The following is a 25882-nucleotide window of genomic DNA, read 5'->3' as shown; positions in this document are numbered from 1 at the left end:
GTCTAGATGTATTATTTTTGCCCTGGTATTCTGCAGAAAGCATGAGCAAGGAGCATTTAATCCTGGGGATTAGATTAACAGCCAGGAAGCATGAATTTTGAGGGACAGAATTAGTGGGCAAGTAAAATGCTTTCCCTTCTAAACTAGGGAAGATAAAAACAAAGCTGATTGTTACAGAGCTCTTTGTCATGTTCAAGGGAGAGTATTTCAGTGAATTTTCAGTTTTTCCAGGCAGCAAAATGAAGGATTTTATTTAAATTGCTTTTTATTTAAATTGCTTCAAAGCATTTTGGAAAGTAGATGGAATGGTTAAGAACTAGAACAAAGAAAACCTCAGAGGCAATACATCGCTAACCAAATTATGGCTTTTAAATGCTGATACAAAACAATCTTGGCAGCTACTCGTTACTACCATACATGTCAGGACATACATGTCAGGACAAATGGGCAATTAAATTCATTACATAGCTGTGCTGATTAGGTGTAGGTAAGGCAAGAAGACTTGCATAGGTTAAATAATCTGCAGGGAATTCAGAAGGAAACATGTTGTTAGTTCCTATAGAAACCTGCCTTCCCAGCCACACTTAACACAGCCATGCCACAGAGAGGTTTCTTCCCCAAGGGTGCTCATCCACAACTGAAACCTCTTTTCTCATTGTGGTTGCATCCTGGAGCTATATTGTGAATTCTATTGTGAATTATATACTCGTGGCAAACAACATCCTCTTGCTATTCAAATTCCTGCAAAACAAAACCAGCAAGACTGTTAGGTTTTTAAAGTGGCAATTTTTAAACTGGAGGAGGGGGCCGGGTAGAAGCCAGGCTGGCTGATACATGAGGAGTGATATATCTTTATATATATATATCTTCATATACGTTACCGTTTTGTGAAACATTTAAAGTTGGACAGGGGGTGGAGAGGTACAAAACAAATGGCACTGGAGAGAAACTTGCCCAGACTTGTGCACCCAAGTGATTGATCTGTATTACTTGCCAGGAGCACTTTTGAAGAAGGAAGTCATTTCATGTTCTGGAAATATATTCCAGTTTGTCAACAAGTCAGCTTTAGATAGAAAGATACACATCATAGGTGGCTGCTGCGCAGAAGGTGGGATTACTGCCTTTCCCCCTCTCCCCCTGCATGTTACCAACTGGCTGCAAATCTGTTTTCTGATGTTTGAAGAGGAAATATCAGCTGAATTTTCACCATTGGTAAGTACTCTTACAGCCTTTAGCCAGAAATCCCCTGTACAGGGGTGTCACTGTGCCTCCTTCCAACCTTTACCGTTCTTTTCACAGAATCACAGAACCATTCAGGTTTTAAAAAGATCTTTAAGATCGTCACATCCGACCATCACCTAACACTACAAGTCCACTACTAAACCATGCCCCTAACCACCACATCCACATGTCTCTTAAATACCTCCAGGGATAGGGACTCCACTGCTTCCCTGGGCAGCCCATTCCAATGCTTGGCCACACTCTCCGTGAAGAACTTCCTCCTGATATCAATGCAAAACCTCTCTGGCACGCCTTGAGGTTGTTTCCCCGAGTCCTATCACTTGTCACCAGATAAAAGAGACCAACACCCTCCTCAATTCAAGCTCCTTTCAGGTACTTGTAGAGAGCAATGAGGTCTCCCCTCAGCCCCCTTTTCTCCAGGCTGAACCACCCCAACCTACTCCTGAGATGTCTTATTTTCTGTCTCTCTTTTGCAAACACCCAAATGTTTATTCAAAAAAACACAGCCAGCAGACCAATATGCCTCTCTATTATCAGTGACATGGGTGGCACTCACTTTCTGCCCACATAACTTCTTTCCTTTTTGCCTGTTTGAACATGGCTGGAGCTGGAGCTATGCTCAGGGCCACCCCAAGGCCTGAGGTGGCCTGCTTGGTCTTTATTTATGGGTGTAGCTGTTCAAGTAAGCAAACAAGCTGTACACACCTGACCTTCGTCCTGCTAGGCCGTTCTTGCTGCTGATTAAGCACTGATTCCACTGACTGAAGCGTGTTACAGTGCTTTTTAATTTATTTACCGTAAGCTTCATGATATCAGCTGTTACATTTATCCACGTCAGAGTGCTAACAACAGTCTACTGATAATTTGCCCAGCCTCCAGACAGGCTATATTCTGAAGCTGAAGGCCTGGTAGGCAAGCATTTTTTTCCCATTGTGTTAGACCACCATGTTTCAAAGACGGATGCATGCTCACCACGGGACAACCCAGCAAAACAAGCACGAGCAGGGTGCTTTGTGTACATAAACTCTCTTTTTATTGCAGGGTACTGTAGCGTATTACATATTAACTTGCAGTAATAAATGTAGTAAAACCAGTTTTACAAGAGCTTTTATAAAGGATTCCTCATATATTATTCAAAGTCCCCATGCACATTTATATTGCAGATACAGGTTGAATTTTTTGTAGAGCATCATCTGCTGAAAAGCTTTGTACTTTGGCAACACACAGACTAGAGGCGAGCTCAATGCACAGTACTATAGTGTGTAGGTTTGTGTGTATAGCTCTGATATGGAGTTGAACGCCCATAAATAAGCAAATTATAAAAGTAAACAGTGCTATCAGTTGGTGGCAATTCTTTTAGCAATTAAACAAAAGGATATCGTGTCACTTGAAGGAGAAACGCCTTAAGGTACTGTGTGAAGGTACTCCCAGATGTTGACGCAGTAGGGTTAAGAAGTCCTTTTCCCAAGGGATGATAACTATCAAAATACTATTGCAGTAAAGGGGAGTTATTAATGCCAGGACTGAATTTGACCCAGAGATGCCATCATCTTCTCGAAATTCAATACTTGGGATGATCAATGTACTTCATTTTATTGTTACTTTTTTGTTTTTTTAATTTGTGAATGAAAAAACTAAGTTGTTCAGATATCAATCATTCTTCATCTACTGGGTTTTAAGTATTTTATCTATGAAGTGCTATAAAAAGAAATATATTTACCTATAAATAATTCACAATGCAATCACATTAAAAAAATATTTGTTTTATGTAAAACAGTCAGATCACTGCAAATAATCTCCTACTTCACTTGCATTTTCTTTTCTGTAATACATTTGTATTGACCAAAATTAAGAGTTAAAATTAGAATAATAACATTACAAGTAGGGTTACAGACATTGTGCGTGTGAGGTCTCACAGAATTTGTTTGAGCCAGACTAATTCAAAGCACTTCTTTTTACAGCCAGATTCCAGCTTTAACTTGTCTATTAACCATTCTGGACACTTAGAGGGGAGCAGTAAGGAGGTGTGGGCATTCAAGTATGCAGCAGCAAGCCAGGAATGGGAGACAACAATAAAATTCAGGGAGAGGTTTGAATAAAACAGTCCTTACTTGTTCTCCTTGTTTTACACAGAATTAGCAGAGAAGGTGCCTTTACCTGTGAGCAGGATTAAAGTTCTTCAGGGATGCTCAGTCCTTCCAGCTATTCAGATGTCACTTGGAAGGCACTGAAGGATGACTGCTCCCTCTACATGCCTTGATCCCTTGATCCCGTGATTGTGCAGTACCTGAGCAATCACCTGGGTGCTGCTCCAGCAGTTGTGTTTCCTCTGAAACCCTGCTCCATTTCTTCAGTGCTTTGCAGTACCAAAGGTGTTGCCTGTAGATATGACCTCTCTGACACTTTATCAAAGTCTCTTCCACCATTTTTGGTGCTGCTAATCAGTATTGCCCAGTGCATGAACTATATTAAGTAACAAACCATTTCTTAGTAATATTATTACAGGAATTAGTGTAGCTCTGACAAAAAGAATAAAAAAGGCTTGCATGGCAAGTAAGCTTGGTTACTTCTTTTCAGACAGGAGATTTTTCTCCCTAATCAAGAAAACAAAGGCTTGAGAGCCCCAAACCAGTCTCCTCAGATATCTTTCTCAAATGAGCAGAAGTTACACCAAGCCCAAACAGCTGCTTCACTATGTAGGATGCTGCTACTACAATTTAAGTAGAGACAGCTGTAAAAGGCTGATGTTTTCTGTGTCAAATACATTGACAGGCTTAATGCTGATTTTCAACTAAATACACCTGTATTTAGGTGTAATTTAGGATAATTTACTGATTATCCCATTTCTGTTATATCTGTGAGTGTCTCTACTAATTCTTCAAAAGAAGGACGTCCTTCAGGTTTCTGAGAAAAAAAAAAAGCAGAAGATAAATCTAAATTAGCAGATTGATCAATTATAGTATCCAGCTTCAGAAGATGGCTATAGGTACATACAGACTACTCCTTAAATATTAAATTGTATTTTATTAATACAGGATGAAGAAAAGATCAAGTTTATCACTTGAGAAAATAAATAGATAAATAAATAAATTGTGTTCTGCATGTCAGTGTGCCAGAAGTTAATAGAATGCTTCCTAAAACTGCAGCAGCATGTGCACAGACACTTTTTTGTTTTTTCTTTCTTTCTTTTTTGTTTGTTTGTTTGTTTCCTTTTAGCCAGAAGCCGTATGTGGATTTATTCTCTGCAGTGGTTCACCTCTCAGGAAACCCTGATGCTCAGGTTTATTTCCTGGGCTTTAGAAAAAAAGCATGTTCACTGTAGTATCATTTAATAAATTGCATCTCAGTGTAGAACAACAAACTCCTGGCTGACATCAGGAAAAGAGGGGGCTTCTTCCTCATCCTCCCTCTGCTGGCAGGCATCCCAATGGATGTTTGCAGTGAGCAACCATGCTATGTGCAGTTTAGGTTTCAGTCTCTTGAACTTACTTACTTAGGGGCTAAACAAATTATACAGCTTTAAAAGATGGGCAAGAGAGGAGAGGTAGGATAAAGGAGGCAATGGTAGCAACGAGATCCCCCAACTGCTCTTAGTGTATGCCTGCATATTTACTGGAAATCATTACACACAAAGTTCTTCTGAAAGTACTTTTTATGTAAAATTAAAGATTCATTTCCTATAGACACTGCAGGAGGGACCTCAAGGGATTACTCAGGTGGAGAAGTTGATTAAATCCATGTTTTGACACCAATATAGAAATAAATAGTTGCTGGAGAAATGGATAAAGAACATGAATGCAAGCACAGTACCAGAGTGGAGAGGGTGAAAGGGAGGTGCTGGGGCACTGTACAGACATACTGATGTACATCTGGAAAATGGGAAGGAAAATCCACATGTAGTGGGCATACTCATTTTGTATATGAATGTGTTAAGGTTATCATTCAGAGGGAAGCTAGAGAGCTATGCATGACAGAGGTGTGAAAAAGGTATTACACTTGGTGCAGTAGAGAAGTGAGACTATAGTCAAATATTCAAAACTAGGGATGGTGTAGACCTATCATACAGATTATGTGCTTCGTATTTATTGGATGCAACAGTCAAAAGAAACAGAGGCTTGTAAACTTAGGCACGACTTGTGAAAAGCATAGTAATAAATACTGAGCATGCCACAAAGTAAAGGTTTTATTGTCCCAGTGGTTGAGGATTGCCTTCAGATACACATTAGCAATGGAGAATAGAGTAATGTAATATCACAAGAAAGCAAGAGCAACAAACCTCATGCCAGCAGCTGTACATGACTTTGTACACGGTATGCGATGCCAAATGTGGTCGATAAAGTCGGTTTCCCTCAGAAATCTCACGGACAACTTCACAATTTGATTTACTTTCAAAAGGCATTTTGCCCTCTGTGAAGACTTCCCACATCAGCACACCTGGATGTGAACCAAAATATTTAGGACAAAACAAGACCCACAAACCCACAAGCTATTTAACAATGTGAGAAGCCCCAAAATCACTCTTCCTTTTCTATGTATTGATTAATGCATGAAAAACATGGACAGCTTGAGCTGAATGAATAGAGGAAAACAAAAAAAAAATTTCAACTGATGCGATTCTTCTCCCATTTAAGTCAGCTAAGATGGTGGTCCATGAAAATGAGATGAATAAGCATTTGGTTAATGGAGACTTCCCAAGAACACACATATCCGTCAAAATTCAATTTTTAGATTAAAAATCTATTAAAAATCATACTCTTTCAAAAATATAGACAAGATTTGAAAACTAAGATAGACTAAAGACTAAGATAGGCAGCATCAATAAAAAGTTGTAGTTTTCTCAATCACATCAGTAGTTTTAAGGAAACAATACGTTGCACATTAATCTAATCCACTCACCAAATGACCATACATCGGATTTGCTGCTGTACTTTTTGAAATGAAAGACTTCAGGAGATGACCACTTGACTGGAAACTTGGCACCTGAAGAGCTGATATATTCATCATCAATGACATACCTAAAGAATATCAGCAAATGCCATGTATTTTAATGAGACTTAAAGCGCAAGCAGCTCTAGCAGCATTTCCACAGGTGGTTTATAATTCCATAAAAATACGGTCTCAATTTATAAGCAAGGAAATTTTATCACTAATATAATAAAAAATGCAAACAGACACCCACACTATGCAGTTTAAAAGATTTCTATTTAAAAGAGTGACTTGATTGTGAGAAGTGTGTCAGAGTAAATTGTTTTAATACCATCTGTGAGACTCACAGGATAGTTGTAGTTACACCCCAGGTAAGAAAAAGAGCAACAATAAATAATTGTTGTCTCTTTTTAAAAGCAAACTTTTCAAACATTTATCACACCTGAAAGCTACTGGCAAAAAGTTACACTTATTTACACAGCTGGAGCTGCTGGACTCTGCTACCCATCTTCACTGATGAAATTTCTGGCACACTGTTATTACAGAAGAAGCACAGAAAGTTTTCGTCACATACAAAGAAACAACCAGGTGCACTGAAGTATAATTTTGCCCAAGTTTATGGGAGCTGTGTTAAGACCTCTCAGATAAGAGGAGTTTTTGTGCCTAATACAGGCATTTAGAGGGCAACATTTGAAAAGGCTGATCCCAACATCTATACAAACTCTGTGCATGTTCTTCCCATATTTACTTTCATGAGCAGATGACAGAGACACACTACCCAACACTTGTCACAGAAGGTATAATGCATAGGCACTTCTTAAAGCACCTTTCAAAGGAGGTCACATTGAGAGAAATTGCCTCTTTGCCTCACTTTATTATTTTTGGAGCAGGAACAGAAAGATTAGAGGTTATTTGGATAACGAATGCACAAAATAAGAGCACAAAACCAGTCAGTTTGGTGAGCTATGAATAATTAGAGGGTGTTCCCTTCATCTCTCCATGGTCTCCCTGGGAAAATGCCTGTCTAAAGCCATGCCATTGGTCTCCTCTTTTTGTTAACGGGAAGCTATTCAGGTCTATTACTCTCATGTTGGACCCTGACAGCCCCATGGTCTCTTACTGCGTTTTACAAGGCACTTGGATGAGTCCAGACCTATGAGCCTAGTTTTACCTTTTTGGCAATCAATGAAACTAGCAGGCACTGCCATGGCATAGGACAGCCTTTTAAAAAACAAGTATGTAGTTATGAACTGCTGGGATGTTGTAATCCTTAGGTTAGAAATAGGAGGTAAAATTTAACAGAAAAGTGGGCAGCACAGCTGTGCTGATCTAATGACTTCAGCCATAAGGTGGCCATCACCACCACCTCCTGCTCAGAGCCACACACTGCCTTTCAAGATCCCCACATCCAAGGTAAGCCTATTCAATCCAAAATCAGCCAGTAAGACAAAGAAGTAAAGGACTTTGTGCTGGGCTTGCAAGGGGTGATGGGGCAAGATGGAAGGAGTGAGACCAATTGTTTGGCTAGCCACTGGTCATTCACTCAGCTCAGCTGTAAAATATAGTGCACCCTTCCATGGAAGTCCAGGAGGGCAGAGCTACATTTCTCTGACCTGTGGTAGTCAAAGTGCATTTTGCTCTTTCTTCATGTTTGGCTGGTCCTCTCATTAAACAGAAAAACCACTTCCCTGCTAGAGAAGCACGCATCACGCTTCCTGCCCGTGCATCCTCCCTGCCTCCTGCCTCACCTACTGAAGTCTCTAAAGGTCAGTACCAAGACCTACACCTCTTCCTGCAGGCTTTCTGTCCTCCTGGGCACTCAGAAAATTCGGGGTACTTGCTTCTTTGAGCCTCTGGCAGTCCTGTGCCTGCTGCTGCTCTGTCCATAAGCTACTCCTGACATTTACTAGACACTCGGTTCACCTGTCTTAAAGTCACTGTTGAGAAGAGAACAATGTGACATCCCATTTATGGTACAAGAGTTACACAGCAGTGTTATCACTTCAATCAAAATTCAGAAATTGAGCACAGTGGGATTCCCCAAATCAGCTAAGGAAGCAGTGAAGTTAGCCCAAGTCCTCATTACCATTGACTGAGAACAGGGCACCCACTAAACTTGTACTTCCTACCTTGCCATGCCGAAGTCGGATACTTTAACAATGTGCTCAGCATTGACTAAACAGTTTCTTGCAGCCTGGGGAAAATGAGAGAAACATATCTGAAATCTGGGCTAAAAAAAACTTTTAAGAAAAATACAACAGATTAATTGTTTCAGCTCGTATGGTTTATATTCTAAAAGGAGATGAGTGTCTTGCTCAAAACGTAAGAAAAAGTAAAGTTCTGTCTCCAGGTAGGTGAATGCCTTTCACTGCTGTGTAATTACACATACATAGCATATACTAGCCTGAATGCTTGCAATATTTTCATGTATGGTAAAAGAAATTTTAAGATGCAGAGTCTAGTTATCCAAGCAGATATATTCCTGAATGCTAGGCATTTGGGCACTCACTACCAATTTTTAAAAGTGTTTTTATGACCTCTTTGTTCCCTGTGTATGAGAGGTAGGGCAGACAAGCCACCCATATATCCCAGCATCGAGGTAAGGCAGCAGGGAGCAGAAGAAATGTGGATGGAGGAAGATTCTGTTGAAGTCTTACAGGACACATTAGTGTCCCACAGAATTCAGTGGCATGTTCTATATCGTCAATATTTACCAAGGACCTCAGAAAACCTATTGTACTTACTAAATCACGGTGAATGAACCTATTTCTTTCCAGATACTCCATCCCTTCACACACATCCTGGCATATGCTCAGCAGCAGGTCTCTGCTGAGTTTCCCCCGTCTCTGCCGCAGGTAGTTGAGCAGGCAGCCGTTCTCCATGAACTCAGTCACTACATAGAGAGGCTTGTGGCGTGTGCACACTCCGTAAAGCTGGACCAGCTTCGGGTGGGAGAGTTTCCTGTTCAGAATGGTATTTCAGTCAGGTGATCGTCTGCTCTTGGCAGATGACTAGACTTTTCATTCTCATGATGATACTGAAAAACACTTTCAGTATTTGCTAAACATCCTTCAGTTCAGCTGGCCTTGGAGTTGTCCCACTACCTAACACATTTCTGCATTTTCCTCCAAAAAGTTCTGCAAGATCATCATAGTCCCTCCAATACATAGTGGACAAATGCAACCTTGATATGGATAATATGAAATGGAGAGGTCTAACTATGTTTGGTTTTCAGGCAGGGACACAAGCTGCTGCAAGCGTTCTCCTCAGCTTCCACCTCCTTCTATGGCCATGCCAAGAGCAGGTCTGGATACTTCTGTAATTTGCAAAATTAGCAGAAATGGCAATACAGTTTCTTAGAAGCTTTACTTAGGCATGAACTCTGCCTGTGCTCCCAGAAGCACTGAACTATGGATGAAAGAACAGCTGTAGGAGCAACTACCAGCACGTTTACCACCTGCTAACCTCCACTGTGCAAAGCAGCACACACTCTAAAGAAAGACTCTGGTGATGGGCATAGCAAGCACCTGCTTAGGCCATTACATCAACCTTGCTGTCCTGCACATCCACTATTCCCATCACAGTGGCTTTGGTTGCTTGTTGTAAATGGAATTAGGTTATATTTTTTTCTTGGTCGTCTTCATGTCAACTATCAGATAGAATACTTTTGTACTTACATCATCACTTTGGCCTCCTCAATGAAATCGTCCTCAGACATTGCACCTTCATTGATTGTTTTGATGGCAACTTTGATGGTTGCTTTCCATTTACCCAGCTGAACGACTCCAAACTGCCCACGCCCAAGCTCCTTCATAAACGTCAGTTCTGATGGTTTTAATTCCCACTCCTCTATAAAAGCAATCTGATGTTACAGTAGTCTAGGAGACACGCCTTGCTATTTGCAGGTAATGCATGCAGCGAAACTTCACAACCCTTCATCAGCGTTAGCATGGGTTTTAAATATCTGGAATTTTCCACACATGTGTTTAGACGTGAATGTTATTTTGCAGCTTGTAGGATGCGACTGCTGTGCAAATTGCTTAATGCTGGAATGCGTGAGGCTTAAAGATAAGGCAAGGTTTGGACTACCTCTGAGAACTTTTTTAGTGTTATCATATGTGACGTTTTTAACTCTAAACCAGTTCCGGGGGATAGTATAGCTACAGAAATAGTTACTGGCTGCTTCCATTGCATTAACCAAAATAGTTCTGCCCTCCAGAAATATTAAGCCTTGATATTGATGGAAACATTCACAGTAAATATATATGCTTTTGGACATTCCTTTATATATATACATATATATATGTTTATATGTACATATCTACCAGCTAATATTAGCTTCCTGATCTATGTACACAGCACTGGTATTTACTGCTTGTTTCCTAGCAATGTGTAAGATTTCATTCATTTCATTTCCCTATAAATAATATTAATTTCAATTTCATTGACATTTAAATAAATAAAATACCCTTTGAAAATCTATTAAGTGTATATCTAGGTCTGCTTACAATAGTCCAGATAGCTCTGAAATGCACTAGTGGTTGTAAAAGAAGCCCTACACTGATTAAATTGCAGGAATTGAGTCACGTCTCATTTAGTTCTGATACCTTATGAGGAAATGCGTGTCTGATTCTCGTGATTATGAAGCTGTTTATGTGTTAACTTACGACTGGGAAATTTCACTGACACAATTATTAGCTGCATGAATGTGATCTCAATTCTTGCCTAGACAGAAACCTAAATCTCCACTGAAACAAGATAAAAAATTTACCGTAACTAAATCCAGCTGTTGCTGGTGAAGAACATCCAATTGATCCAACTGGATGTCGGAGACGAGTGATAAGACCTGCAGGAAACAAAGTACCAATATTCTGTTGGCCAATTGCACCATTTTAAAGTATGCTACATCATATCTTTTCTCAAAAAATATAAAAAATAAAAAAATAATTGATATAGATACCTTATTTCTTGAAGTTACTTTTTCTTACAACTTCTCACTATAGTGAAGAAATAGAAGAGGACACTACCTTCTTCCAGCCTGCCTAATAAGCTACTGTTTCAGAAGACAAATACTCTTTTCAAAATTCTAAGTAATTGCTTTTGTTTGTTTGTTTGTTTGTTTGTTTACGTTTTATTACTAGATCTATGACAATACCATCTTGGGATACCAGCTGAGATCTAGCCAGTGCTTGTACAAACATACATAATCAGACAATTTCTACCTTGAAGAAATGATACTCAAAATTATTGTTTAATTAAGTAAATTATGTGCCTATTAATATGTTGCACTCCTGTGCAAATGCACTGTTACTCTACTTCAAACTTCAGACCACTACGAAAGTATCTATATTTTAATACAACCAGAAGTGACACTCTTGCTTGCTTGTACAGTGTTAGTGATCCTAAGTAATACTACATGAGCTCTACAATACTACATCACCAACCTAAACAGTCTCTTAAGTACGGTTTCTCAGGATTCTTTCCCACTGCAAGAAATATTTTTGTGTCTGACATTCCTTTTTCTCTCAATTTATTAGCCAACGGTACCAGTGAGCACATCCCTTTCTACTTTCCTACTTTTCAACCTGAAGAGTGTGTCTTTGCTTTTTTCCTTGGTGAGGGCGTCCTCACTAAGGACGCCCTGAATGCATTCGCTCATTCTTCCCGATGCTACTTTCAGATTCTTTTCTGTTTCATGGATTTTCTACCATCCCTTTCCCTCAGGAGAAAGGCTCTGTCCATTCCCGTCTCTTCCTGCCTCACTAGTGTGAGGGGCTCTTTGCATTTTCCTATCTCCAGCCATTCAGGGTTAAAAATGTTTTATACCATATTAAAATGATAGGCAGAACCAAGATGAAGGGCAATTTTTAATGCTAGAAATTATAAATGGCTGCTATGAACCAACAACTAAAGGTGGCTGACACTGGTAAGATGCAAGCTAGTGTTGGAGAATCCTTGTGCTCCCCATTTCTGCCTTTTCTTTGGAGGGGGTGTGCATATGTGCCAAAATCAATAAAAAGCTGCCTGCTGATGCATAGAATAGCTCCTGTTTTTCTTAAATTCTATACATGCAAGTCACTGGGTTATAGGCAAGGAAAGAATTATGATCACACTTCATGCAAGTCTCATTCAGCCAAATACGAACCAGCAGAATACAGAGTAGGTAAGTACATAATGCTTCTAGCTTTGTAAAATTAATTTCGTTCAAGTATATGAGTTCAGTAGACTCATTCCTCCCCTGACATATGCACATTGCAGCTACAACTTCAGCAGAAAGGATCACGGCATACTTGAATTTGTTAGCAACAGAAAAACTTCTGTCTCTTTTCATAAGGAAATGACTAGTGGAAGAGTCGCTTCCAATCTTTCAAAGTCCTGACGAGCTTCAAAGCATCAGCAGTAATACCTTGACAGTTATATCCATTACCTGCAGCATTGTGTCGATGATATTGGATGAGTTCAGGAACAGATGAGAAGAGATATTTTTCTGCTACATAATATTGTTCCAGGTGGTTTTTCTTAATTTGATAATGCCGAATGTCTCCACTGTGACTTCTGAAATCAACAACAGATTATGATTTTCAGCAAAAATGATTGATACTATAAACCTAATTAAATTTTACTTGAAAAGCATGCACACAAAAAATCTGAAAACTTGGGATACAGTTCCCTAATTAAAATGACTGCACATAGTTGGGATACTGTTTCAGGGAATAAAAAAAAATGGCTTCTTGAGTAGGTCTCTTTCCCAGCTTTGGGAGATAGCATTGTCCTGTTTTTGGCTGGGATAGAGTTAATTTTCTTCCTAGTAGCTGATGTGGTGAAGTGTTTGGACTTAGGATGAGAACAGCTGACCCAAAGGGACCAGAGGTATGTCCCACACCATATGGCCTCATGCTGAACAATAAAACTGGGGGGGTTGGCCGGGGGAGAGGCTGCCAGTGCTCAGGCACAGGCTGGGCATTGGTCCATGGGTGGTGAGCAGCTGCATTGTGCATCTCTTGTTTTGTGTATTCTTTTATCAGCACTATCATTTCTATTATTATTTTCCCTTCATCTTCTGTCCCATTAAACTGTCTTTATCTCAACCCACAATTCTTTTACCCTTCCGTTTTGGTGGGTGGTAGGAGGGAGTGAACGGATGGCTGTGTGGGGCTTAGCTGCCTGTTGTGTTAAACCACAAGGTGTGTTGTGTGTTTTAGTGTACAAGTGTTTATCCCTGTATCACTGCATCCATAAGAAGCAGCTGTAGCATGGAACAGATGTAGGACGGCTGAGGGATAGCCGTAGGGGACTGCTACAGATGTGAGGGGAAAGCGAGCCCAATAACAGTCCTCCAGCTGAAAGAGCAAGACTGTACAGTGAGGAGATTTTAGGAGAAAAATGGGAGATATTTTGGGACCACCGAGGAGCCTTGGAGTAATTTACGCTGAGCAGAGCCTGCTGAGAAGAAAAGCAGTTTGATGCGGTGGCCAAAGGCTGTGGTAGCATGGAGGGGCAGCCACAGCACTTGACATAAAAATTGCCAAGATGGGAATGTGAGGTCTTACTGCCTGTGTTATGTGGGTGGGATGAGCAGCCTTCACAGCAGATTATTTGAACGTTTCTATGAGTGCATATCTTAGCAAGGCATTGGCACCCTGCCCCCCAAGACCTACTGCCCACCACCAGCACTTCGGCATACAGGGGAGTATTACCTCAGAGAGCTGCAATTCGCTGCAGTGCCCTCTGAACAGCCCCCCAGTGTTTCACTGCTGCTGTGCACCACATACCCAGCCTGCCCACCTATCCCGAGTAGCTACAGGGAAGCTCTTCCTTCACACTTTGAGTCAAACCGTAACCATTCGGAGCAACTCACCCTTTAGACCGTGAATACACCGACAGTGTAAGGAGTCCCTGTTGGCTTGAATCTCTGACAACAAATGCACCTTCTTTGGACTGAAAATAAATCCAGGTAGAGTTATTTTCTGCCTTTGAGCTTGAATAAAAGTCCTTTGAAATAGGACTTGCAGCTGATCACCAAATTCTGTGGAATACCTATGACTACCAGGGAGGGTGATAAAGCAGTGGTGAACAGGAATTGACAGCCAGCTACATAGCAGAGCAAAATCAACCGAGCGAAAACACCAAATGTCAGACCATTTCTTGGAGCTAAATATTTTAGGTGGATTATACTCTTCAGTGTAAAGTAGTGAAAATTCTTTTATTTATTAAATATATATATACGCAAATCACCAGAAAAAAAATATGTTGTAAAACAGTTCTGAGATATTCTTCTCTGGTTTGTCTTGCCCAAGCCCTGTGTTAGTCTTTGAGCTTAATGAATTTAACTGAGATAGATATTTTCATAACTGATGGATGGATTGCTGGCTCTGTACATAAGGAAAACACAGGAGTTTTGTTAAGCTCTGCCACCTTACTAACTTACTTACTATGTGGATTTCAGTCATCAGTGTTTCATACCACAGAGAAGTACAGTAAACTCCGTGTAACTCGATTTATCCAGTATGGAAAATCTACACGGAATTTGCTGGGACTACTACTTAAAATTTTGGGAAGTCAGGACAGTCTGCACTGTACATTCTCCCCATAAAGCCATCTCTTTGTTTTAAATCACCTGCTCTTACTGCATGCCGAGCAGATTTGGATTTGACTGTTGAAACGCTCCTGATGCCGCTACTGATAAATCTTTGCAGATATCGTTAATTCTATGTATAAGCGAAGTTACCTTCTGTTGCAAAAGCAGTTCTGCCTGGCTTCTGTTGATGTTTTTGCAGTACCACCTGCAACAACAAGACAAGTTTTCCTTTAACTTCAGCCAGTAAAATATGTTTGCTCTGCTTCACAGAAGGCAAGGTTTAGTCTTAATCGTTGAACGGTTTCCTGTCAAAAAACCTGAACAGAACTATTGTTGTATATCAAGCGTCTCTTAATATGGAATTACTTCATTAGACCACTGTACATACGACAACTACTTTCCCCATTGACTGATTCACTGTGATTAAGCATGAGGTCACACAAAAGAAAAAAACAGGAAGCAGTTACGCCAGACCGTGATGAAATTTACAGTCAGGCTTACTGCTTCAGCCCTCACTTCACTAGAGTTTTGCTGAATTTTACTCTTCTCTCCAGGAAACCAGACTGACTTGATTATAACTAACTTCCAGTCAATTAACTATACATTCACAACAGGAAGAGATCAGAATATAGACATATTATGTAGTGAGCCTACAGAAATAGGAAACATCTGGATTCTGTCTTTATGGTTTATGCTGTTGAAGTCGTTGGTGTCTGTAACTCCCTATTATATACTCCAAGTAGATAAATCAAAATCAAAATGGTTAATTCATTCTAAGAGTAAAGTTCTGTAAAAAAAAAAAAAAAGAAAAGAAAAAGAAAAAAAAGAGAGAGAGAGAGCTTTCAATAAAGAAAACACCTGTTCATGTCTAGTAAAGACTGAAGGGTCAAGCACTGAAATGTATCACACCATTTTTAGAAAAGAAAGCACAATCATCATTTTCAAGGGTACTTACTCGTATGTTTCTAAATTACTTTTCTTGTTCTCGGTAACATAGTTGCTGGGAATTAGGCCTTCATTCCTGAAAAAACACATTGAGGATATTGTTATGGTAAGATGTAAAATATTAACAGCATTAAGGTAAGCATCTTACTTTTATTGAATGACAAAAGTTATTTATATTATTGGCTATATCTTTAGATACTGAATCCCAATGTGGGAATTGAATAAAAGTCTTAAGTCCATTCATCCCAGGCAAAATCTTTCTGCCCCACAACTTTGGAGGGGAACTGAAATGAGAAAGTCAGCTGGGATAGGTACTTACAGAGTGCTAAGAACAGCATATTAAGGAAAATTTTCAGGTTAAATCAAAGCAAAATTTAGAAATTCTTCCAAACCAGAAGCCGCTTGCTTTATTTCTAGCCTTCTAACTGTACCTTTAATATGAAGAAATATAAAATGTGTGCTTGCATGTATATACAAAATAATAATCCAGTGGAATCTCACTGGAAATCTGAGTTGAGAAAAAGTATTTAAAGGAGGGTTCTGAATGAAAAAGAGACAGTTTTATATAACCTGTAACAACTCCTAACATCAGATTACAGGATACACTGAAGAAAATGTGAAGGAGAAAGGGGAACAACATAAAACAAACATAAATGTGGAAATATCACTAAATGAAGTTATCTAGCTCTCTAACATGTCCAAAAAATTTGGATGAGGGGTTTTGTTTCAGGCAAGTGTCTTACCATTACCTGTGATCTTTATGAGGTCTTAACACACAACATTGTAAAGCACTTAAAACACATAAAGTTGGATTTTCGCATGGCTCAAGACCCCAGTGGTTCATATGGTCCTCAAACGTCCTTATGTTGCTCAGGAACTTACTAAGTCTAGGACTTAATTCTACATTCCCACTAGACAGGAGATGCCATACCAATTCTTGGAGTACCAGACACTGCCCAAACTCCTCCCCATTAATCCATGCCGCTTGTATATATCTGGACACTTTCAAACCTCCCCTAAAGTTCATGTATCTTGTTCTATCTGCTTACAGGGTTGTAGGATAACCCCACAAGGGTTGTTTTAGGTTCTTCTTTCTGTGTAGGAAGAGAGAATGAAATTAGATGCCCACTCTCTTACCCATGCTGGTCTCTTGCCTTCCACCAGTGGGGATCATACTGTTCAAGGATAATGTATTCTTCTGACTTCTTGAGCGTTAAATCAGATGGTCCTCTAGCAAAAAAGTCATATAGTGCAATAACTTTGACATTTTTTGTGTAGTCTTCCAAGGCCTCAGCAGGTAGAGGAGGTAATGGCTTGTTCTTCACACGCAATTGCCTCTTACGCTAGTGGAAAAAAGGTATCTTTCATAGTTAGTCTTTTTTCCCTACTACTTCTTGTTTAATCCCCCTACTGCTATAGCATCTCAGTAACTGAAAGGAACTAATCATGGTCATTACCTCCCATTGTAAAGCACCATCACCATGTCATTTGTAAAACAGTGAGACTCACATCTGAGTAGTTGGTATCAAAGCCAAAATTACACTGGAAAGTAAAGTAAATAGACAAGCCATCTTCCTAGTCTCCCTCCCCACTCTTTGGGTGACTTCTACATGATATGAATGCTGGGACAACTCAGTGTAAATTAGTAGAGCAGCTTTGCAAACAGTGGAGTTACTCTGTCTGGCAATTTGGCCATTTATCTGAAGAATTAGTATGGAGAGTGCTGCAGACATTCTTAGCAAGTGAGCAGGAACAGTCTTTTTCTTATGCATCAGGCTAGATTTTAGCTTTGCACTCAGTTATGCTTTGAAAATTCAGATTCATTCAATTTAGATCTAGCAAAACAAAGGTGGACTTTTCACATGCAGCTGAGCAAGGTGAGATTGCATCTGCCCAACAGACCCACCCTTCCCACCTCCATCACCCAAACCCTAAAGTTGGAGAAGAAATCGCCCTTGTCCATGCCAGCGAGCTTGGGAAACCGCAGTGTGACCCTGGATTTCCGTCAGTATGAATCTTTGCATACCTTTACTTTATAATTTTAATGCAACAAAGCAACCTACATGCTCAAGAGTTGGTTACACCTCTGCTTGTTTTGGTACTGAGTCACTGGATGGCACGTGTGCCATCCAGTTAATTTGTGTTAAATCTGACAAAATGTTACTTACCCTGCACTTCCAAGTAGATGCATAGGAAACCTCTGGTTGTGAGGCTGAGTACTGGGTCACCAGGCCAGTATCAGGGTCCAGGTTCATTTTTGTTCTCATTGCTCTAATATTGAAGAACATTAAGCATTTTTGTGAATATGTCATATTGAAAATATGGATATATAAGCCCTCATTCGTATTAGGGATGTGTAGGGTAAAGTTTCTGTAAACTTTTGTGTAATTAACAGTTCTACTGAAAATAGACTTTTAAAAGTCTATTATGTATAGACATTTCAATCATCCTAATTGCTGAAAAGCAGAAGAATTTCACATACCTTTTTTGCACTGTGCAGCAGCAGCAGCAGCAGAAAACAGACTGGATGGTGTGATCTGTGAACAAGAACATTTTCCATATTTGTAGTGGTCCTGTTTGCTTGTTTACAGAATTAAGGACTACTTAGCTCTATTATTAGTTCTGTCTTGCTGTGAGGTATATGGCAAACCATTAAGACTAAATTTGCATGAAGCAAATAGAGCAGAGCTTTCTTCCCATCCCAGCTATATGTGTCTACTGTCTCCCTTACAATGTCTTTTAATTATGAGGCCGTATTATGTATTAAATCTGCTCACTAAATCAGAAAAAAAAAAAAAAAAGGCATCATCAACCAGATCAGTACTAATCTAACTGATCACATTGCCCCATGCAAGCTCTAACCAGTGCAATGAAAGGGATGGGAACATTGTCAGTAACAAGAGGCAGAGAAATGTCCACTTTCAGCAATGACAGAATTTTTAGATCATTTGAGCCAAATACAAAACCACATCTGCATGACAAGCTTTTTCTTATTCTGAGATTCACTAAAGGAGACAAAATACATTCAGTTCTTTGAATTAATACTGACCTTCTTGGTTCTGTTCCAGCCATTAATATAATTAGCCAAGGTTTAAAATGTTATCAAAATAGGCACTTTAAACTTATGTGCCAAGTAGTTGATAATCCAGAGATAAATACAGTAGACACAACACAACATCATATACATCATATATTTTCAGAAAAGTTAATATAGTGTATCTTGTATGAGCAGCAGGTATATTTTCAGCTGATTTTAAATAGATTAGAAGGCACTAAGAAGATTTTAAACTGGTAAATAAATGGATAACATCTGCTCTGTTCCACTTCCATGCAGGCTCTGCTATAGAGGCCATACTATAAGAAGAGGCCTTAGAAGTTTTTTGAAGTAAGGTTCCTGAGGTCTCTGTATTTTGTTGCTTTATTTTGTTAGCAGTTGTACTTGATGATCTTGAAGGTCTTTTCCAGTCATTCATTCACATGATGATCATTCACATGATGTTCCCTTGTACAGTCCCACCATGTCTTCATGTTTTTCTCTCATAGTATTTTTGGTTTGTTAATCCTAATGACCTAATATAGCTTGGAATAAATAAGATGTTTCTTCTGGTGTTCTATAAGAATTTTTGCCAATGCCTTTTACCAATGCTTCAGCAAAGTGTGCCAAGAGTGTAAATCCTACCACTCAAAGCATTAAGTAACCTTACTGCATGATGAAATGTCATTATTTTCTCTGTAAAGGTACATAATTTAGCACATCTTGCACTAAAAGAAGAAGAGAATATCAGAAGTCAAAAAGATAAGAGGGAAATCAGTTCTTAGTTGGAAGAAGAGACCTATCTCATGTGTGTTTTGGTTAGCGTATTTATCATGAAAGTCGTGGGGCAATTTCCCTTAGACTGTTGCATCCTGTGAAGAACCCATCGTGTGGGAAGCAGGCAGACTTACATTAATCATAAGACACTATCGACTGTTTGATAAAAGTTTCCACTGACGGCTATGCAAAACAGACCAATTACAAATACCCAAGCCAGCTGACACCAACAATTTTCTTTAAAGAAACCAGGCAAAACATTTGAGCAATGTAATTTATTTGCTGCACGGTTTTACAGTGTATTAAACTGTCCCTCAGCTGCTTAATACTATAGTAGCTTAATTTTGCCTGAATACAGTCTCTAGCATTGTTGTATAATACTTAATGTCTTAAGTGAGAACAAGCTTGGAATGAGCAATCCCTCTCAAAAAGTCAGCTGGGAAATGTTTTTAACATTGTTTTAAAATAATGTTCTCTACTCCTGAAAAAAAAAAAAAGTCAAAAAAAAATCTGGAGTGTCAGGGTGTTGAGGAGTGTCTGTAAAGCAGTATGAATGAGTGCCTTGGAAGCATATTACATGATAGCATGGTCTTGCAAGTACTGGGGTCTTTGGAGGGATCTATTACAATTTCATTCAAAAAAGGGGTGTTTAAACTTCACTACAAATAATCACATGCTACTTACCAAACTTTCCCAAATATCTTGAGACAGAATTGTGTTTGTCCCCTGACCTAGACTGTCTTAGGTTCCCATTTTTTTTTATAATCAATTTTATGTTTCACAAAACAGTGAACAACACGGGTGAAAAAATTCCTGGGTCTCTTTTACTTCAGCCAGTGCCATGAAGTTTAATTAATGCTTGTACAGTATTTCATGACGTACAAAAAGAAATAGGACATTTGAAAGCTTGTCTATTTCTTTTGATTGCTTCTGGTCTAATTAAATATATCATTCCTCATTAGATGACTTGCTGTCCTTATAGAACAATTACCAGAAATATTTAGAAGAAGCACTGCAGAGTTTCAATATAACTTGAGAACAATGTTCTAACAAGATTTAAGGATTTGTCCTTTACGATGAAAGCAAGGAGTTCAGGCTGATGTTATGCACGTGTAAGCCTGTCTTGCTTTTCCCTGAGAGTCTAGAGATTTGAATAAACTTCTGGAGCAAGCTCAGGAATTCTTTTTGCCTTCAGCAAATTTCAGACTTGCTCTGTTGAGGGATGCTTTTCATGTTTGACTCCCCTTTACTATGCTAAAAGCAACTAGCAATACACAAATGTATGTGATGTTTTATAAAAGCACCCCAAGCATATGATATTAAGTATTCAATCTCTTGTCTGGTTCATAAAATCACAGGAAAGGCATAGGTTAAAGCTGTCATTACAGTGCTTCCTGGGACACATGCTTTATTTGGTGAGTGATTTTTTATGGCTAGAGTGTCTAACCAGTTAAAGATGACAAAACACGACCAAGGCTATAGGTTAGGGCTCAGGTTAGACCAAGGCTGTGGGCCCAACAAGCCCATTCTGCACTGAGTTTCTGGGTCCTGAGGAGCAGCACGGTTCTACAAAGTTCCTGTCTCCCACCTCTCCCTACTGGGGTATTTTAACGATCAAATCAAGGCCTATCAATCCAGCAGATATTTACTATCTTAAAGGGTGAACATTTCCAGCTCTGAAAACACACCAGCCTTCAAATATCCGCTCCCTGCAAACTCCCTTCTGAAATTCTTCTGCGCATACATTACTCCTATAGCACTTGTAAAATGAATTCAGTAGAAATTAATGAAAGCATGAATTAATGCAGCGTAAGCTATTAATTTTTGTTTAGAAATTTCTGAGTTCTGTGAGGAAATATCGTCAGGGATTGCTGACAGACAGCGGCCTGGAGCTCTATGGAACTGAACTACGGGTCTTCAGAGTAGGCCCTGCTTTAGTTAAACTGGAGTCAGACTGGAAATTTTGACCTGGTGGATTGGAATTTCAGCATCTCAAACAAAGATCAGTGCATTAATTTTTGCATTGAATATCCTCTCTGGTCATTGGTAAGCTTCTTGCACTTGCACAACACTTTCTCTCCTCTTGATTAAAATCATATTATTTCAGTTCATAACTCACTGCCATTGAACCTATGATGTTATTTGGTTGTGTTTGGTTTTTTTTTGGTTTGTCTGTGTTGTGTTTTTTGCTTTTTTGTTTTTTTTGTTTGACAGACTTGGCCAACACTGCAAACGGTGGAAGCTTTGAGACACTGAATAATTTGATTAAACTGGCTTACATCTTGATCTTCTGTGAGCAACACAGGAAGATCTCTACGTGTAGGGCTGCCTCCAGGTGCCGCCGCGATGCTCACTGCAGTGCTACAGGAAGTCTGCATTTCCTGCCTGAAGCTTCTCGGGGTTGCACACACCCTCCTGTAACTGAGGCTCTTCCTTCCTTTATTTCTCTTCTTCTAATCAAAAGCCGTAAGTCAAAATTATAAAAAATACTAAAACACCACCCACCCCTGCATTTTCAGGCAAAAAAATTGCTAACTTTTCCAACACAAATAAGAAATTGAAAGTAGATTCCTAGAAGTTAGAGTTTTCAATGCTGCTTCTCGTTTTCCTTTCTGCTATTCCCTAACTCAACCACAGGACTCAATGGAATAATTCTGATTTCCTTCAATTTTCAATCAAGGACCTTTTCTTAAGCAAAACACTCTGCATTTGTCAAATATTGTTAGAGTCACATACGTACTAGTAGGCCTTGATCCCCTGGTCACTCTGACGTGTTCATCATTTAAAAATTAAGCGGTGGTGGTATCAGTGAGAGCTGTACTTCAGCAAGAAGAAAATCACATTTTGCATGGCATTTTGGATCCCATTTTTTGAAGAGAACAGCAAGACCAGTAAGATCTATTATATGAATGACAGACTTACTGCTTGGACAGGACACAGGAAAGAGATATTGGCTAACAGAAGAAAATATTCAATAATTTTTAACAGCAAATTTTTTAAGTCTGTTAAAATAAATCAGTTATGGACCCACCGCTGTTATCAGGTCCTGCTTCCCTGTTTCCTACATAACCAAACATTTTCCCAAAAATTCCAGAGAAACTGGTCAAATCTTGCTTCTTTTAAATCCACTGAAGGAAGATTTCTCCAGCACCTGCAGCCCCACTAGACCTTTCAGCCCACATTTCCTGAGTTATGTCAAAACATAAGCTACCAGAACATATTTGGCTTTGATCATCAGGAAGCATAACTCATCATGAATCAATTAAAGTGGGTAACTTAAAACCTACGTTTAAATCAAACAAGATGAGAATTTAGGCTGTTGAATCTCCTTCTTTAATGAACCTTCTTTAACTGCATGGAGAATTTTCTGTCTCTGATTTATGATGGAAGTTTGCAATCTCAAAGTTCAGCCATTCTGCAAATAATTCAACATGGGAACAAAAACCTATCCCATTTCATTGCTTGTGTCTTTTTCTTTCCGGAAATGGCTAGATTAGGAGGAAAACGCTTGTTTTTAAGAGTGTCATATTATCTTTTTGATGACAGAATAACAAGTGTGAATCCCTATGCTAGTACAGAGCTATGACAACCTATAGGATGATGTCCAAAATTAGACATTTTAGCATGCACAGTTTGAAAAGAGAAAAGATACCGTGGCAAGGAAAGCATGTGGAAGAAGTGGAAATCCTAGGAAAGTGGTTTTCAAGCTGGCCTTACAAATATCGAACTTAAAATTTTGCAGCTGATATTTTTATAACCAACTTAGAGGCCTGAAAAAAAATTCTGCCTGTGCACAATTGAGCAGATGGGATGCTAGAGGAAGAAGAAAAAGATTCGGCTGTAGTGAGGTAAAACAGCTGTTTGCTTGAAAAGCTGAAATATAGTCCCAACAAAACCAAAAAGGCACAGTGAAACCATAGAAGTCCTTCGCAATGGCCCATTGCCGCCAGTAGGTGTTCAACATCCGAAAAAAAACAGAAAGAATGCTTCAGGTTGATAAAATTATCTGTGTGGCCAATTCATATGCAATTTTCCTCCTATCTTCAGTTATGCCTCACTAATTTGTAGTCTTGGGGAAATAGTATCAAAGGACTTGATGAAAGCAACAGGTTAGAGATGAGTTTTTATCTTTTGCATTTTATAATTTTATTATTTCATAAGCTTTTTGGCTTGAGCTTGTTTTTCTGATTCACTGTTTCTCAAAGCACTAGTAATTTTGAAATCGCTGCAGTCCCTTTCTAGCATGTGCATTTTTGTAGCATGTTCTGTACAGAACTCTCATGCTCGCAGCAGGGGTAGCTTAACTCTATACGATACTACACTGAGAAAAAAATCAAATCAGCTTCACCCATCAAAACGAAATTTTTACCGTAACACACATTATGCCTCCTGATCAGGTATGTTTGCACCTTATCTAGTAGAAAGCAACAGTACCGTTTGCTGCTAAAAATACTTCAGAAGACAAGTTTTCAGCTTTTCACTTGTGTAAGTTTAGGCTTTCTGTATTTTCCCAAGTTAATTCTGCACTGGAAGAGAGACAGCTCTAGTCCTACCAAACTTTTTATTCATGTCTATCCTGTAGATAGTTTTAAGGACAGCAAGTGTGAATATCTCCGTACCTGTCTGAAAAAGTAGATGTTTTGCTGAACCCATCATATACTGGATTCATATTTATGTAGTAATTTTGAAAGTAAGTCAAAACAAGGAATCCAAATACAGATCACCTAAGCAGCACAAAAGGAAGCTGTTTGGTATTTTTATGGCAATATTTAAATAGCTCATTTGCTAAGTATACAGCTACTGCACAAAACAATACTTCCAAGATAAAAATATGTGGGCCAATTTACTTACAGGTAGAAAGAATCATATCTGGTTGTCTGCTTATATTCAAATGAAATGCAAACCTTTCTTCATCAGCTGCGCCAGTAAAACACCCCTGTCTGAGTGTCTAGCTCTGCTCTGAAGCCTGGTAAAACACAAATACAGTTTGACCCCGCCTACTTTCCTAAAAAAAAAAAAAAAGAGTAGGTACTAATCACACATCTGGTAAGTAAAAAAAAAAAAAGTGAAAAAAAATCTGTCTGCTTTCTAGAATCAAATACATACTTTACAGAAAAAATATTGAACTATAATCAGTAGGGTTAAGTACTGCTTAAAAACGGAAAAAAAATGCAACGTATACCTCAGAATTGGGTTAATTTCAGATAAATTTTTGATCCTGACATTTGAAAAAAATCAGTTTTAGTAAGAGGGTGAAGGTATGTTGTTTTAGGATAGCTGAGCTCATCCAGAAGAAATGATGGCATTATATTTTTCCCAATGTCTTCAAAGACAGGTTAAGCAACCGAGACAGCTGCCTCCAAATCTATTCTGATTCATCCCAAAATTAACCATCTAAGGCTAGATTCAACTGAAAAATTAAGTAATCTAGAAACAAGGTGCCTCATAGTTCCCGATATCCCAAGTAAGCATCAAACCCAATGGGGGATATGCAGAAATTACCCTTGGGTAGCATGAAGAGGCAGGTGAAGGGCAGGATCCAAAGTGGCATCCAAAGCACCCACCCTCATTGAGGAAACTCCTGCCAAAAGTCAGTACATTTAGGGTATGTTTTATCATATATATTAACGTATAATTATTGTACAATAAAGAAACAGCCCTAAGGTTTACTGGAAACTATTAATCTCCTGATTTTCCCATGCTTCATATATGTTTTCTGGGAAACGTTGCTTATTCCTGTAAAATTCCTCATTACATACTGTTGGAAGCGTTGGCAATGCCATACTTTGCAGCGTTTCCACCAAGGAACTGGGATTCAAAGAAGCAGCTAGAGAAGGAAAGATGAGCTTGGCTTACCTTAGATCTTTCATACTCTTTTTTTCTACTACAGGTAGAAAATGCAAATATTTTTCCCTTCAACAGTACATGCTGTTGGTATTCATTTTGTAGTGGTTTGGACTCAACTCTTTGACAGGTCTGTTTGTATAGCAGAGATAATCTCACGAGACTTCATCATTAAGAAAAAGGAAATAACAATTTAAACCTTTTCTGACACCCTGAAACTGTTCTATGGAATACCACAGGAAAAGGAAAGTATTTCTGCAGACAAGAGACTTCCTCCTTTTGAACATAAAGGCTTAGACAAAGCAGTGAGGGGAATCTAAGACCCTCCAAAACTGACTACAGAAATGCTAAAATGCAGCAATGATGGAATCTATTTAGGTAACTATACTTACCTTTAATAACTTTATTTGAAATAAACTTCACTATAGTCTTCTTTGCATGGAAACTTTTTTTTTGGGGGGGGGGGGCAGGACAGGCATTAACAAGGTTGCAGAAACTTCTGCCTCTAGCAGAAGGGAAAGGGCACATAGCTATTA

At 39.0% G+C, this 25882-nt stretch overlaps 1 protein-coding gene across 3 annotated transcripts; it reads right to left on the bottom strand.

Moving 5' to 3' along the window:
- Positions 1-747: 747 nt before the first annotated feature.
- LOC308193863 (tyrosine-protein kinase TXK-like) lies at positions 748-25801 on the bottom strand. Of its 3 annotated transcripts, XM_080588938.1 has the most exons (16): positions 22441-25801; positions 21782-22400; positions 18174-18228; positions 17860-17962; positions 16829-17034; positions 15702-15767; positions 14897-14951; positions 14027-14106; positions 12596-12723; positions 10940-11014; positions 9846-10017; positions 8913-9129; positions 8298-8362; positions 6139-6257; positions 5519-5676; positions 748-4146 (listed from the first exon to the last, which is right to left on the bottom strand). In XM_080588938.1, the coding sequence occupies exons 4-16, from the start codon at positions 17956-17958 to the stop codon at positions 4078-4080; spliced, it is 1509 nt and encodes a 502-aa protein (XP_080445064.1). In that variant the 5' UTR covers positions 17959-17962; positions 18174-18228; positions 21782-22400; positions 22441-25801; the 3' UTR covers positions 748-4077. The 3 variants fall into 3 exon arrangements, with proteins under 3 accessions (XP_080445064.1, XP_080445062.1, XP_080445063.1); XM_080588936.1 differs by having other exon boundaries at positions 18174-22400; XM_080588937.1 differs by lacking the exon at positions 21782-22400 and having other exon boundaries at positions 24354-25801.
- Positions 25802-25882: the final 81 nt, after the last annotated feature.

The sequence above is a fragment of the Anser brachyrhynchus genome (assembly GCF_964034855.1).
Source record: "Anser brachyrhynchus genome assembly, chromosome: 4".
NCBI lineage: Eukaryota > Metazoa > Chordata > Aves > Anseriformes > Anatidae > Anser > Anser brachyrhynchus.
This window is presented reverse-complemented; position numbering and strand designations above follow the sequence as displayed.

Coding starts and splice junctions, on each gene's coding strand:
- LOC308193863 (XM_080588936.1), bottom strand. CDS start 18,244: ATGTTCTTGTTCACAGATCACACCATCCAGTCTGTTTTCTGCTGCTGC. Junction 17,963..18,173: donor TGCTGCACAGTGCAAAAAAG/GTATGTGAAATT, acceptor CTTCAATATTAG/AGCAATGAGAACAAAAATGA. Junction 10,018..10,939: donor AACAGCTGGATTTAGTTACG/GTAAATTTTTTA, acceptor TTGCTTTTATAG/AGGAGTGGGAATTAAAACCA.